A 16121-nucleotide genomic window follows, 5' to 3' on the forward strand; every position below is an offset into this window, starting at 1 on the left:
TTGCATACATCTAAAGCCTGTAAAACATGTTGATATTTAACCGATGCTGGAAATAACTTTTAATCAACATTTCATTGCATTAGCTTAATCTGTTAATGTTATCATAGGTTTATGAAAAATATCCATGATAATTCTAGATGTGCATACTACTGAGACATTTACTGTATTTTGTTTCTTGTATCCTGACAATATTTTTTTTAGAGCAGACATATATGAAAAAAGATTTGCTTAGCAATTCCCAAAGAAAGCCAAATCATCTTTGGATGAATTATTTGTAATGTGTAAGAGTAGTTCACACATCACAATTTCCTCTCTCTTTTTTTATATTCTGTTATGTTTACCATCATGATGCTGACATCCTTACCTTGTTCATGGGTCAATCATTCCTTAGACTTTGTGCTGGATTTTGCTGTCAGCAGTATTGTTTACTCAGTTGAGAAGATGTTTCAATTGGGAAGATGTCTTTTGCAGAGTGAAGCTTATCATTCATATTCTGTTCAGTTTGCTCATGAAGTGGAGCAAATGAGCAAACTCCACTGCATAACTTATGGCAATGATATCTATATCCTTGAAGATATTCAGAAGCTATCTGGACCTGGTCCTGGGCAACCAGTTCTAGGTGACCCTGCCTGAATAGGGGAGTTGGACTGGATGACCTCCAGAGTTCCCTTTCCACCCCAAACTTTGTGTGATTCTATGATAGGTGCTGTATTCTTGTGAGATGTGCAAAAACCTGCTTTCCGTATTCATAGATGTACTGAGAAGTGTGAGCCTTCCGTTGTTATATTTTTTCAGATGAGGAGTTACTGATCCTCTGTTGCATTTCTGACCTTTTCGAAAAGGAAAAAACTCAACACCGAGTTATCTGTCTCTTGAATCACAATTGTGTATTTCATTAGCAGTGTGGATTATTTTAATGTGGGAACTTATTAAAAGCACCTAGAAGGCTAAATAATTTGTCACACAGTTGTCTCTTATCCTCTGCTTTACTGACAAGATTAAAGAACTTTGGGAGTAATGAGATACAGTTTTGCTCTGTGGAGCAGTGCAGATTAGACTGTACGTCATGATTTGCAGGTATTTTGTTGCTCTATCTTTAGTTACTGTTTTGGCTGATTTGCTAAGTAGAGAGGTATAAAACCTTGCTGTTCTTTCCCTCTAAGTAGTCCCAGCGGTGCTGCATGGGAGAAGGACTTATATTTCTGTTTTAATTAATCCAATATTACTGTTAAGTATATCTACTCTGCAGTCTATATCATTCAATATGAAATTCTCTTGAGTCACAGTATATGTGCTCTGTATATATAGATATACCTCCCCTCCCCTGCCCCTCCTTCCCCAAAACAAGGATGACCATGTTTAACAACAGAACACGGTCTGCAGGTCCTGTCCTGTCCGGGCCTTTTCTCACGATGTGTGTCTAAATATCTTCTGGAAGCTATTGATATTCTGAGACTGAGTACAATCTTTTTTTTTTTTTTTTCTTTTTTTACTGTCGTTGCCCCGTAATTCATCCAATGTCTGTAAGCAGGACTACATTTTAAGGTGTTGCCTCGTAGAGGGGAAGGAAGTGATCCTGCCGGTCCTGCGCTGTGAGGAGCTGATCTGTGTCTTTCAGACAAATCCAGTGCTGCTGCTGTGCCACAGCAGGGCGAGTGGAGTAGCACTGATGCTGTAATAGCCAGAAGGGTTGTGCATAGCTGTGTCTTGGTGTCAAGAGGAAGAAGTAAAGGGAAATTGCTGTGTTTAGACTGAGCTGCACACCCCTAATAGTGTTGATTCCTATAATGGAGTTGCTTCCCTAGAGTAGATTCCAGGATTTTCCGCTTCGTCTTTCTCTTCAAGCTCTGCCATACAACATTGCAGTGCATGGCTTGTGGTGCCATGCATGGCGACTAGTCTTCTGATTTTAAACACATTGATAGACAGGTATCAACTTACCATGTAGCCATATGGTAACAATTACAGGTGGAGGAGGAAGATGAATCTGAGCAGTATGTGTGAATTTCCAATCCAATATTTAAAACAGTGTTGCTTCTGGGATGTGCAAGGCAACTTTGGCTGGGTGATTAAAATAGCATTATGGAAATGTGGCAGTTTGTGTCGACAGAACATCTGTGTGAGGGTAGTCACTTCCTTAGAGCTATGTAGGACCTGCCAGAGGGTTTCCTGTGCAGAGAAGTCTAGTACCATCTGCTTACCTGAAAGTTTGCCATCTCTGAGTCTGCATTATATGCTACTGCTACTTTTACTTTGTAACAGCCACTCTCTTTATGTGTTGTTGTTGTTGGGGGTTTTTTTTGTTTGTTTATTTTTTCTGGCAACTTATTTTGTATTTGAACAATTGAGAATTTTTAGACTAAGACCATACTAATGTCATGGCTATTGCTTTAAATTGGTTATTGTTCTCCAGCTGTTTTTCTTCTGTTGGTGAGAGTTTTGGTGTTTACTGCTGGAGATCAGGCTGCCTAGAGGATTCAGGCTGTAAAAGGAGGGAGCTGTCATACTAACTGTGGTACCTCTTTTGAACACAGACATCAGGAAGAAGACATTGCTTCAGTCAATATAGTTTTAATTTTTCCAGTATGGGGCGGGGGAGAAGAAAGAAGTACGTGATTAGGAACAGTAGCCTGGAGGGGAGGGGAGAATTGAGCCAGGGCTAGCAGGGGGACTTGGTGGTAGTGAGGAGCAGCAATTTCTTTTCCTGGGAACCCGAGATGGAAACTGCACATGGAGCAAACTACAAGAGGATAGGGTGACTGTGAAATGGTGCCTTTTGGTTTTCTCCCCTTTGTCCCTAAGTAGAAAGAGATCAGTGTTGTCTGAGGCATAAGAAGAGGTGGACATTGGCTGAGTAAGATACTAATCAGAGAAAGGAGACATTTGGAGGAAGGTGATACTAAGGCATAAATAAAATTTAGCATTGTAGGGACTGACTTGCTGATGGAGGAAGCGATATCAATGGGGTAAACTAGAGGAGAGGAAACCATATGGCTGAGTGAGGGGATAGAGGTGATAGTAGGGAGTGGTTGTGGTTAATGGCTGTGTGAATTTGTATGCAGAAAACATACGTCTTATAACTTGGACTTTAACATCCCTGAACATGCAGGTCTGTAATACTTGAAACTCATGTCCTGTTCTGTGGTGCCCCCAGCCATTTAATCTTGCCTATATCCTTGCCCCAGCATCAGTGTTTGGGCAGTCAGCCAGTTAGGAGACCTGATTTGGTCTGAAATGATCCATAATTTTTCAGCTGGCTCAGCTCACCACTGGCTGAATGGCTTGTTGCCGGGTCTCCTGAGTACCAGCATAAGGAATAAGTGAGCTTGCTTCTGTAGGGCTACTAAAGCCCTGAAAAAAGAATGTTTTGCACAGAGATGGTGACCAACATAAGGCATATAGAGTTATAATATCCTTTATTACAAAACCCAGTATTTAGACTATTACAGTTGATCATGCTATTAATGCTGCAGTTGTACACAATCAGTTTTTAACCTAATAAAGCATGTACGGACATACAAGCATCCTTCATGCACTAGTTGACTTGTTTCTAAAGAACTGTTAATTTTCTAGTCACAGGTGTCTCTGTGTCAACGCCAGGGAAGCTGTATTCCTCTGCACTCTCTGGCTGGTGATGAGCAGAGGGAACCCCTGCTGATGGTGTGCAACTCATATTTACTCAGGGATATTTTCTTACCAGCCCACGCAGGTGGACTTCTCTGCCTCAGTGAAGGCAGTGTCATCGCTTCTCCAGCTGGAGGTTGTGTCTGCAGATGGGTTCCCTGTGAGTTTGTCAGAAAAATTTCCCAAAGCTTAACCTGCCATGGCTTGTGCATGCATTGGTGATCTGTGTTCTAAATGTTGTTTGGGATGTCCCATCAGTTTATCTCACTGCGTTTTTATACAGTAGTCCTCAGTTCCCATTGCATCCTTGCCTTATTACTGTTGAGACCTTTTACTTGGCAGTAACTGGGTATTAATCAGCTTAAATATAATGTGAAACTGTAGCTGGAGTCTTTTTTTCTTTTTCTGCTGCAAGCTGATATGTGTGAAACCCTGTCAAGGTATTCTTTTCTTCCTCTGTTGTTTACCTACATAGTAACTGATAGAGGATGACAGCTTCCTGCTATTAGCTCAGATGGTGGATAGGATACTCTTATGGATGAAAAGCTCCAGCATTACCATTTTGAAACACTAGGGTGTTAAAATGATTGTCATAATTTTTAGTGATTGCTTCTTAGTTTCATTAAGAAACACTCCCTTACCCCATGACAATTCTATACAGCAAATGTCTTTTGTCAGCCTATTTTCTGTTGTTTCAGGCTCTGTTCTTAAGGTTGCTTATTTGATACTTTTAAAAGTCAGTAAGATGTTACTGCTCACAGTTGATGTTTAACTTTTTTTTCTGGTTGTTATTTGAAACTAAATGCTTTCAAGCCGTGTTCTTAACAAAATAAAGTCAAAAGTTGGTTGATAGAGTTGTTTGCTTGTTGATTGTGTTGCTTGAAACGTTTTCATGGTCTGTTTAATGGTTTGCTTGATCTTTCTTTTTTTTTTTTTTTTCCCAAACCAAGAGTAGACCAGGAGTTTCCTTCCTTCTATTATTGATCTTCCTAGAATCACATGTTTAATGTGGGACTTTTTGGCCAAATTCTTCTCAAGTATGTCCCCTCCTGTTCTTTCATTTCAGAACAAACTTATAATGTCTATGTAGAATGCCACAGAAGCATCATCTGTCCTATCACCTGTGGAGAATGAGGCTATTGTGTTATATTAAGTACTTAAAACATTTGTATTAAGCACTTCCCATTGCAAGGAGTAAATGCAGCTTTCTCTGTGATACGTGCTGTTCTTATGTAGTGATTTCCAGAAACTTTTGATAGCTGCTGGAGGAGAATTTTCAAGCTATATCTTATGAACGTAAACAGGTAAAATCCCGTTTCTCTTTTGCTCAAACATTCTCTCATATATTGCTGTTTCTCTGTGTCAAGTGAAATGTTAGGAAGCTCTTCATAGCTTATTAGTCAAACAAATATCACCTGTTCTCTTTTTGGGTCGAACTGCCTGAGTAAGGGCGTGCTGTAATCAAGAGATGTGCTGAGAAATTCCTTTAACATGTGCATATGCAGAGGAAAAAGGAATTTTTCAACCAGCTGAGGCTCCTACTCAAAACTGGTTCAGTTTCTGGAGGCTGTTTGGGTCCTTTCCACTACTCCTGAAGATTTTCTGCATACCTCTAGGAACTTTTTTCTTCCTCTGGGAAGAACTCCTCCGGGCTTCATTCTCGTTTTTGTCCCCATCTAATCCCAAAATTCCTGTTCAAGTCTAAGGTTATGAACCCAGCATCCCATCTTGGCACAACTCTCACGCTGTGTAGTTGGTACAGAGGATGAAGGAGTGGTAAGTCAGCAGTGTAGTGCTTAAGATGTAGTACAAGCCTCTGTAGAGCATATACTGAAATATTTGCTGGTGTTGTATGAAATGTTGTACAAAATGGTACAAAATGATTAATTTCTGTAGGTAAAAAAATATGTAAGCATTATATTTTAGAGAAAACAAACTGTTCAAAGAATGTTAAAATGTTAAGTAGTATAGTAGTTTCACATGCAATTTGTGGGTCTGCAGTGTTCAAAAGGGTAAGAATTAAGGTGTAGCAGAAACCAGTAATATTCTTGGTTTTCGAGTGTTTGAATCTATTTTTTTTTAATTTAAAATTAGCTGTCTAAGTCTGGCTAATTTTAGGATTCCATTTCATATTGGGCGGCTAAGTTATCAGCTTTTCCCCAGGAAAACTACTATCAAAGCAGCTTTTTTTATCATTGTGAAAAACAAGAATTTACAAATATTCAGTTTTGTATAGAATAAAGAAAAATAAGTAATGTTTGTAAAGATTGTACCATGGTGACCTCTGAGGAAGATGAGATTTGATGCTTCAGACTCTACAGCAACTTTTGTGATATATGCCAAATCATAGAATGTACCACTCTTATTTTCCTTCCTGGCTTCTGTTGATGGGTTTGACTCTTTGTTTTTTTTTGTTTTTTTCCCTATTGGAAACTTGGTTTTGGGCAGTAGCAGTAGACTAGAAATAAGATTTAAGAGCTTGATGCTGTATGTGGGAGTGCTCTGGTTCTTTTTATTTCTGCTTGAGCCTATGCTTCAGTATGTGATCTGCACCACCAACATCAACGGGTCTGCTTTGTCCTACATGTAAATGTGCTTATTTATAAAAATTCCTTCTTTAATAAGACACAAAGATGACACGTTGTTCTTGCATGAGAACTCAGTTCATTGCTTTCTCAGTATCATAGGACCAGCTAAGTATTATTCTGCCATGATCAAACTGTCTTTTATATCAATAAATTATATAATATGTAAGATGGTGGTTCATACTGTATTAGAATTGACCGTGGTGAGTTGAGTTTAAATACATTGCTATGTACGTGTTTAAATTTGTACAACAGCAGTGTTTCCAATGACTTAGAATGGTTTATAGTAGAAAATTCTATGGTTTGACATTGTTAATCGTAGTGAGATTCTGAAGTTTTGAATTAAAATTATCCTACTATTTTTTGGTGCTGTTTGAATCCCACATCAAAATAAACCTTAGATTTCCAGATGAAGAGTTGTTAACTTTTTATCCTGCCCAATTCACTTGTTCAGTACTGATTTCTTTGTCTATTTCTTATTCCTATAGTCTATATGTGTTTGTCACTCCTGTTTCTTGTGAATTCTTTCATCTTTATTACTTTTAAATAAAGTCTATCTCACTGGGATACTGGTTGGAAAGGAAGATCTGGTGTTCCAGTCAGTATGGTGTTAGGAGACAGGAAGCTATTTAAAATCATTTTGCACAGTGCAGGTAGCACCCTTCTCGTTCAGTTTTCTTGATAAAATGTAAAGAGATCCTAAATTTCCTAAAGTTTTAGTAGGACTTAGGCTTTTCAGAGTACCTTTTTAGAAGTAAGCTGGATTCCTAAAAGATAAATTTCTTTTCCCTCTGTATTAGTGTTGTAAGTACTTTGACAATCAGATTTAAGACTTTGTTCTGCAGAGGCTAAGTATTCTGCACAGATGTAATTAGCTGCAGATGTTAACTCAAGTTTCTTTAATCATCAAAAAATCTGAAATAATGCCTGTTTTTGATTGTTTTAGTGCCTTGAGGCAAATGTAGTTGTATTCTCTCTTACAGTGTGTAAGCAAAACAGATCTAAATGAGATGTGTTTGATAGAGCTGTAGTGATTGAAAACTCTATATTGTTGAACTTTTTACTTTTTCTAATGAAGTGGTTTTTACCTGAATGACATTAAGACACTAAAAACTGAATGAGTTTACTTGTATATAGTCGAAAACTTGTGTAATTTGTTTTATTTGCTCCTCACTAGTGAAAATTGCATTCACTGCTGTTGTAGTCTTAAAAAGTATGTTTCTTCCTGAAGTAGTTGATCTGATTCTTCTTAAAATCTGTTTCAGCTGATACTGTAACTGTGAAACTAAGAAGTTTCATGTAAGCTTAAAATATTTGTGCAGTCTCTAGTGACCCTTCTTAGCATTGAGAAATTCCTACTGCTGGTGTAAGTGCAGCTGTGGGAGTGTTTGTAGAAAACATCTGCTTTTCTTCACCAGTAAAACTTAAGCTGACTGTAGCAGCTATGACAGTGCTTCCAGGTCCCAAGGAAGTCACTGACTTGAGCTTGGCACCCTCCTCCTTTTTTTGCATTGGTGCTGGGAATAATGTGGCTGCCACAGAGGTGAGGAAAAAATGCCTTTGCTAATGGTCACAGCACTTGACAGATTCTCAAGATAAGTTTTACCAATTCTGTTCATGTCAACATTCATAACATCAGAAGCAAATAATTTCCAAAGGAGGATCCCTCACCTGCATAGGTTTTGTTTTGTTGTTTTGGGTTTTTTTGGTTTTTTTTTTGTTCCATCAAAGATTATACATGTTCCACATTTGATCATATAATCCGTATTGTTTTATTCTTAACTGGAAGGTACGTTTTCTTTTTATTATGGTTATGAAAGAAAAAAAGAGATGTCTCATATGTTCATGTTCTTTATTAATGAAGTATTTCCATATGATGATTCACGAAGATCCTAGCTATGTTCCAAAATCTTATAAAAGATACCTAGGAATACTCAGGCTCTTTTTGACTTGCAGTTTTGCAGAGGACTTGTTCTTCATGTGTAAGGGATGTGCTTCAACTCTCCACTCTCTTCTGCAAGTTCTGTGTGCCCACTCAATCTGTGTTTTTGAAATTCTCTCTAAATATATTTCCCCAAGGATTTTGCTTGTCCTCATTCCAGAGCAGCTTCCAAAGGCCATACCTTAATTATGAGACAAAGGAAAACAACTGGGAAGAGACAGCAAAGGATTAACAAGCAGCAGCTGGTCATCTTTAACATATTGGACATCTGGAAGTCGCCATGTTTTTCAGTTGTCTAAAAAAATACATATAATGAGTTAAAGTTGAAGGGAAAAAAAAGTACAGAAAGGCAGTCTAAGGATGCCAGTAGTTAAGTGGATTGTCTTCCTAGGTGAATTGCTGTATGAACGGAACAAGATCAAGCTCTGAGGGCTTATAACTGTATGGGTTAAGAAAGACTGAATTTAAAATACATGGAAACTAAGCAGAAAGAATGCACAGACACTGGCAATCTGGGCAATGGAAAAGTTTCCATTGCTGAACAAAAGACGTGGAAAGAAGATTAAAAGTTAAATTACATTTGGCTTGAAGGTGACACCTAACTATCTACAAAGACATGTCAGAGGCTGAGGTTTTGGTTTAGACAAGAGAGCAGATCTGAAACAGAATCAGTGAGCTTCCACGATAGAGATGAGAGATTTAGAGACCAAGGTGGCTGACAGCCCAGATTCTTGGTCTAAGATTTGGCTGCAAAAGAGATCAATTAGGGACATGATTTCACAGAAGTGGAAGGAAGTTTTATTTGGAGGAGGTCTACAGGAACTTTAGGAGGAGGTATTTAGTATTTAAGGAGAGTGCCTGTGTCAGTGCGTTAATTCTCTCCTCTCCCTAGCATGGTCCAAATAAGTCAAATGATGCAAGTGAGGAGGACTGGCTTTCAGAGTGGTGACCCCGCCTTTGTAGAAGACCAAGGAAGCAAAGTAGCCTAAGTTGGTACAAATAATAGTAAAGAAAGGCAGGAAATAGGAACATGAAAGAGGTCAAAAGGCAAACTGAAACTGAATGGAGAGGGATAGGAGTTGAATAAGGACTCTTATCTCATGTTCCTTATGTTTGAGGAGCATTACTCATGTTCACATGCAAATCTAACCACTTGCTAGAAATAAATTCTACTGTCATTTTTGTTGAAAAGAAACCACTCAAGGAATCTATTATTTGGTTTAATTTTCTGGGCTATGAATCATAGAATTATAGAGCATCTTGGGTTGGAAAGGACCCGCAAAGGTTCATTGAGTCCACTCCTGGTCCTGCACTGGACAACCCCAAGAATCACACCGTGTGCCTGAGAGTGTTGTCCAAACACCTCTTGAACATCCACTTTCCTGGGGAGCCTGTTTCAGTGCCTGACCACCCTCTGCTGAAGAACTTTTCCTAATATCTAGCCCAAACCTCCCCTGACACAGCTGACAGGCTGGTGACGCTTTGCCTGATGCCCCCAGGACAGGGTTGGCCCTCCTGGCTGCAAGGGCACTTCGACTCATATTCCATGTGATGTTGACCAGGACTCCCAGGTCCCTTTCCACAGGTTTTCTGTATCTGGAAAAGTTTAACAGTAATTTTTCAAAATGAATTAGATCTGTTCCCTTTTGATGTCATAATGAACTGCTATCTCCCGTAAGGGAGAAGGGTTGAAATGGGAATATTCTGCATTTTGGCTGTTCCTAGGCCACCAGTACATACATGCACAAGTAACTATAGCACGTGTATTTCGTGTAGGTATTACTGTCTTAACTAAAACAGTGATCAGGTAGGATGTTTGCAGATAAATAAAAGCATAATGTTCTTAAAATAGTTTAGAACATCAACAAAGAACAGCTTGACTTTCAGTCTTTTTTTTTAAATAACAAAAAATTTTTACTACTAAGTTATCACCTATCTGCCTGTGCTAAAGTTTCAAGCTGTTTCCATCTGCAAGGGTATTTTAAGCAAAGGTGAAAACATATTTAGAAACTGTGTTTTGGACAAACACTGTGTTAGAGAGAGGATTTTGGGACAGCATATTCCCTTGCAAACATGCACAAGATTATTCTTAAAAGTCTGGTTGGAAAGTCTTTATAACCAATACTTTGACACAGTGTTTTTGATACACTTACGTTACCTTCGTTCCTGCAGGATTCACTTATTTTCTGATAAAAACATTCCTTTCTAACCAGTGATATCTGATTAAGTTCATTACCCGAGGAAAAAAACTTCAGTAAAATAAATACAACCTTAACTTGCCTTGAAAGGGAAATGGTAAGTAGCAGCCTGACTATTAACAGTGGTGGAGCTTACCCCTTTAGCTGTCACAGGCATATACAGATCTGGTAGTCCTTCCTGAGCATATTTTCTGCTGCCTCAGAGCAGCCCAGCAAATTGGGAGGAAAGTGGTTATTTCTTCAGGATGATCATGGTGAAAACCAAACACGGGAAAAAATAATCAAGCCTCCTCCTCTGTACACACTTGACAATAGAGAGTAATGCAGCCATCCAGCAAGGAGAAAAACCAACACAACTGCTCCTTTTTTCCAGTTCTTTCTCCTTCAGACTCTCTTCATGTGAGGGGCAGTATATCTCTCCAGTCGTGAGATAGATAGACTTGTATGTCCTTGTATGTTGTGAATTTATGTCCTCCATATGCTGGGAGGACACGATGAGGTTGTAGGTATTATAAAATCGTGTATGCTGCAAGATTGGAGTAAAAACAACATTTGTAGTTAATGTGTGAAGTGTTTTTTAGGCACTGACTCTCAAAGATTTAGGTTTTGTTTTCTTTTTTTTTTTTAATTAGTGCCTTGTTTTTTGTTTTACTGTCTCTGAAAGCCTCTGGTTGAAGATCAAACTTGACCAAAGGGTAAAAGTTCAGAATTTCCACACAGGAGGTTGTTTCTGAATGACAGGCTTACACAAATATTTATGTGCTTTAACAGTTCTTGCCTATCCACTTGCTGAAACTCCAAATGATAATAAACTATAGTGAGCTATATTTGCTATAGTGAGCCAGTGGTCTGCTTTTTTAGTGGAGAGAACAGTTGCTGGTGGCCAGTTTGCTTTTCTTGACTCCATTCTAATTTTTATTTGCTTTTTTTATCTTGAATCTTACAAAGAAATTTAAAAACATTTTTACAGATTTTTTTTACAGTTCGCTTCCTAAAGAGCATGCTGTGTCACAGCAGATAGGAAAGACTTCGTTTAAAGTCATTGTCTTGGCAAATGAAGCTGTTCAGAAGGCTCACTACTGCGTACATAATTAAAGCACATTAAGTTTTAGTTAGTGATTTGCTTATCAAGCATTATAATTTGTGGTCTTTTCCGAATGATATTTAGACAGTTTTTGGACACTTTGAAAGCGTTCAGTGTTCCTGCATAAGCAGCTGCAATAGTTAATTGCAGTGATTGTTTAAAATACTTGCACCTGTTTTCAGTTTCAGATTCTAATTATTAGATCTATTTATGGTTCTTACTGGCAAAAATAGTCTAATCACAGGTTCTTTTAATAGCATTCCTTGTTTTAAACTAGCTTCTCCTGTAGTTTTATTGTGCTTGAATCTCTGTTTTGAGACTTTTGAATAAGCTTTTGGGATGACTAGAAGAAAGCAGCTTTCTGTTAGATAAGGTTTTTGAAGATTTGCTCAAATACTCTAAATTTTAAGTTTACTTATGTTGCTTAGAAGCGGGGGTGGGATACGGAAACAGTTTGACACGTTTTGGTATATGTGTTTATACTGGGATTCTTTCCAATCTTATATTTTTAGATTGATTCTTTCTGAGGTCTCTTTAACTCTGAGAATTTGAATGTAGTGCTATCTACATGTATTAAACTGCTGCTTACCCTTTCTTATGCTGACTGAGAAGCTTGTTGGTGACTTGAGGGGGTGTCAGCTGCTCACACATATCCAGTCTTCTCATTAACTTTATTCTGTATTTTCTCTTAGTTCTTGTTGCTTAAGAACTCAGAAGAAACATGTGGTATTGATTTTAGGAGTGTGATTTTTCTTCTATTAGAGCCGTGTTCATGAATATATTTGGTAAAATGTCTTCAGCTGGCACATAGAATATGACATATCTTGTAGTTCCTGCTGTCCATCATTGGTAATTGCACTGAGAGTATGTGTCTGCAGAAGAAGCTCTTGTACTATCTCCTGTAAACTCCCTCAAATACCTGTTGACCTTTCTCTTCATCTTACTGTTTTCTTATGTTTATCTCAAAATGTCACTTCCTGGAAGGAAGGCTTTGAGCTGATCATACAGTTAGCGCTAGAATTTTTCATCTCTATTGAGTCTCTGTGTGTTTTATTCTGGTTGACTGAAGGAAAGCAGACTGTCATTCAAAACTCCTTAATGACTCTAATTGGATTATATCGCTGGAGAAATCAACAGCTTTTGTATATTTATGCAGTGGTGTCTGCAGTGTAGACAGATGTAAGTTCAAACCTTGTTTTCTGATTTATGGCTGGTTCATGCAGTTTGAATCTAGATGATTCAAATGACTTGAATCGATGAAGTTGGTAGAGTTATGGAGCTTTTATTATTACTGTTGTATGCAGCACCTGGGACTGAAAATTCAGAATAAAGGTAAAAGTGAAATCTTCCTGGCACTTGATCTTGATGGTGCAAAATTGTGAAGGTGCACAAAACACATCACCAGTGACTCATTCCAGTGAGTCAGAGTCACTGTAGCTACTAAAACTTCATTAATCTTTTTCACTCAGGGGAATTGTATTTGGGGACATGCAGGTTAACTATGGGGTTTACCAAAAGCATTTTTATTTATCAATAAAGCACACTCATTGTAAAGCATCTTCAAATTAGGGTTGTGTGACTATACCTTGAACATATTTTTATTAAGGTCTGAGATAAATTGTTACCATTTTTTTTTATAAGTTCAAGCGTTTCAGTGATGGTTGATGATTCTTTTGCTTTGCAAAAGAATTCCAGTATCTAGTAACAAAATGTTAGTAAATTTGGTCAGAAAATAAAGACTGTCACTTGCCTCCAGAAAGTGAGTTTTGAATATGAGAAATGTACCTCCAAAATACATTATTCCCACACTGAATTATTTTGATTCTTAACCGTTCAGTAACACTTCCGATTTCTCATTCTTTGTCAGCCCTCCCTTTGGCTCCTGTACAGCTGCTGTCTCTTGGTGAGAACATGTCTCTTGGTGTGGGAAGGATGTCTTGTTCTGGCGACCTCATTCTCTCTAACTGCATCTTACACAGAGCCCTCTGCTGGCCTTGGAAAAGCTTCCCAAGGTTTCAAATCTTTCAGGTGGCAGAAATTTTCATCTGTTTTTGTTATTGAAAATTGAGCACATTTACTGCCACACCGAAATGTGAGTAACTTTTGCAGGAATACAGGGAAGTTATTTCCCCACGTAAGTGGGTCATAGTAGAAGTAGAAGTTATCCTAAATGACATCACTTGTGTTTTCTCTTTTTATAATAGCGTTTTACCACTTTGAAGGTTGTTTCTTCGCTACTCGGTTGAGGGAGAGAGGCACTGATACTGTTTGATGGTATTAATGAGCTTGGATTTGACAGTCAAATTGAGGAGCTCAGTCCTTTGCTTTTTTAATGTTTGGGAGAAATATGGATGTGACCGGAGTCATATTGAGAAAAGTGGCTGAAGAACTTCCGTTTAAAAGCCCTTCAGTCAGCGCATCTATTAAAATGTTGCTTTGTATTTCTAGTACTGAATTATTGAAGGTAATAATGCTGCTATAATTTATTTTAGATGTAAACCTAATAGCACTTCAGAAAAATGTAAGGGCTGATAAAGTACTCTTTGTGTAACAATGCATTTTTTACCTAGTGCTTGTTTTAAATCCCTACAGCTTTTTTTGACTTACATTAGTCATTGGGCAACTCTGTATTTTAAAGAAGCTTGAAAAGGTTGTGCTATATTGAGAGATCCATGTGTATCTTTCTGAAACCTTGAAATAATTTAGAACTGGAATGGGCCATTTTTGTCTGTTGTTAGAATAATCTCTTGTTTAAACCAGGCTTTAAAACACCACTCTTTGTTTTGAGTGTGAATCTTAAAACTTTATCTGATCATTAAAGATCACATTGTAAGATACTGCTTAAAACCAAGATGGTGTTGATTTTGTTGACAGTGAATTTCAAAATCATGTTTTACTAAAAGCTCTTATACTCCTAAATGGCTTTATAATTAATTCTGCTTTTAACCTTTGGAGTTTAAGGACTGTACTGATTGGAATAGTGTGTTCTGAATTCGAGAGAAAACATGCTGCAGTGGAGGTTGGTAATAAAAGAAGTGGCTGTGATTTTTTTTCTTTTTTTTGGTAGTGGTTACTTTACTTCAGATCTTGGCAAGTTGTGTATGATCTATTTATTGTGCAGAAGGTGAGGAAGAGACCTTCTGATTTATAAAAAAAAAAAAAAAGGAATGTGTGCTAGATGTGCCTCTGCACACATCCTGTATTTGAAGTACAGGATGTAGGTCTTTTCCTCTCTAAATTCTTGAGTGGACAAGCAAAGGTGTTGAGACATAATCTAGAAAACTCCAATGATACATATTTCCACAATAATGTTGCTGATGCGTGTGGTGTTCTTTTGGGGTTCATGGCAAAAATAGCTTAGGGTTGTGCACTAACATAATACGGTAAGCTTGTCTGAATCATTGGAATTACTTAGAGTAAACCAGCTGGGGATATGTGGATTCTGTTTTGAAGCTGCAGTTTGTTTATAAGCAGTATGTTTTTAGTAATGAGATGCTGACTGGCATTTGTGTCTCTAGAGAAGAAGAGGAACGTCTGAGAAATAAGATCCGAGCAGATCATGAAAAGGCTCTGGAAGAGGCTAAGGAGAAATTGAAGAAATCACGTGATGAAATTCAAGCTGAGATTCAGACAGAAAAGAACAAAGTAGTGCAAGAATTGAAAAAGAAAGACAGCAAACCACTGCCCCCTGTTCCTTTACCAAATCTAATAGGAATAAACAGTGGAGAACCAGCAGACCCGGATATCCGAGAGAAGAGGAACAAAGTTAAAGAGGTAAAGATGATGTGGTCCTCTGTGTTCTTGTATCTGATAGCAGTTATTTGTATGGCATTTAGTTGCTATGATTTACACTAAAAAGAAAAGAAAAACAGGTCTACAAGTCTTTTAATAAACAATAAGATAAAAGTGCACAGGTATTAATGAGCATCAGCATTATTGCTTTTTTTTCCTTGTGTTGGAGTGTTAATATTTCACTGGATAACAACGTAAAAATTATTTTAAGGATTTCTTCAGCTAAGTGGTATGAGTTCAAAGTGAGTTTGTCGTTAACTCATGGAACGATAACAAGAGCATCTTTAAAGCAGAGCATGACTTTGTCAGTTTCCTTTCAAAGAATGGGTTATGTTACTGTATCACAGGACAGTTTTAAAAGTTTAAAAAGCAGATTGAAAAGATAATTTTTTAGACACACTGAAGTTTTATTTTGAAAAGCATATGACTATTTCTAATAATTTTCAAGTATTAGCAGAAGGTCTTTTTTTCCTTATGAGTTAATTTAAGTAGCTTGAATGTTTTACAGGTAAATGATGTAAACTAAGATGTTTGCTTAGGCTTTTGGTTCTGTGGCAGCTTATGCTATGGAAATTGCTGTTTCTGGTCTTACCCTCTCCACTCCTGATTGGCCATGAGATTCGTTGCCCTCTTTTGCCCTGGCAATGCCAATTTCCTATTACTATTGCCAGGCATTTTTCTGAGTCTGTACTTCTACCTAATACAGCAGAAATCTCGTACGGCCTTATTTTTCTTTTTCTTTCCTACAATCTGATTAGTTTTATGCCCAAAAATCGGGTTAGCAAGCAGGAATGGTTCAGCCAGAGTTAGACAAGCACAGGCTCTGTTATTAAAGAACATCCAGGACCACAGCACTTAGTACTTACATCAGCTAAATCTTCTTTTAAATTCTAATC

General features: G+C 37.7%; 1 protein-coding gene across 1 annotated transcript in view; it reads left to right on the forward strand.

Annotated features, from left to right (window-relative positions):
• Positions 1–16121, forward strand: part of MAN1A2 (mannosidase alpha class 1A member 2) — a 131996-nt gene that overhangs the window by 13757 nt on the left and 102118 nt on the right. The window contains exon 2 of the mRNA XM_032679406.1: positions 14952–15207. Coding sequence (XP_032535297.1) covers positions 14952–15207 — 256 coding nt within the window. The remainder of the gene's footprint in view (positions 1–14951; positions 15208–16121) is intronic.

The sequence above is a fragment of the Chiroxiphia lanceolata genome, chromosome 2 (genome assembly GCF_009829145.1).
Source record: "Chiroxiphia lanceolata isolate bChiLan1 chromosome 2, bChiLan1.pri, whole genome shotgun sequence".
Classification (NCBI taxonomy): domain Eukaryota; kingdom Metazoa; phylum Chordata; class Aves; order Passeriformes; family Pipridae; genus Chiroxiphia; species Chiroxiphia lanceolata.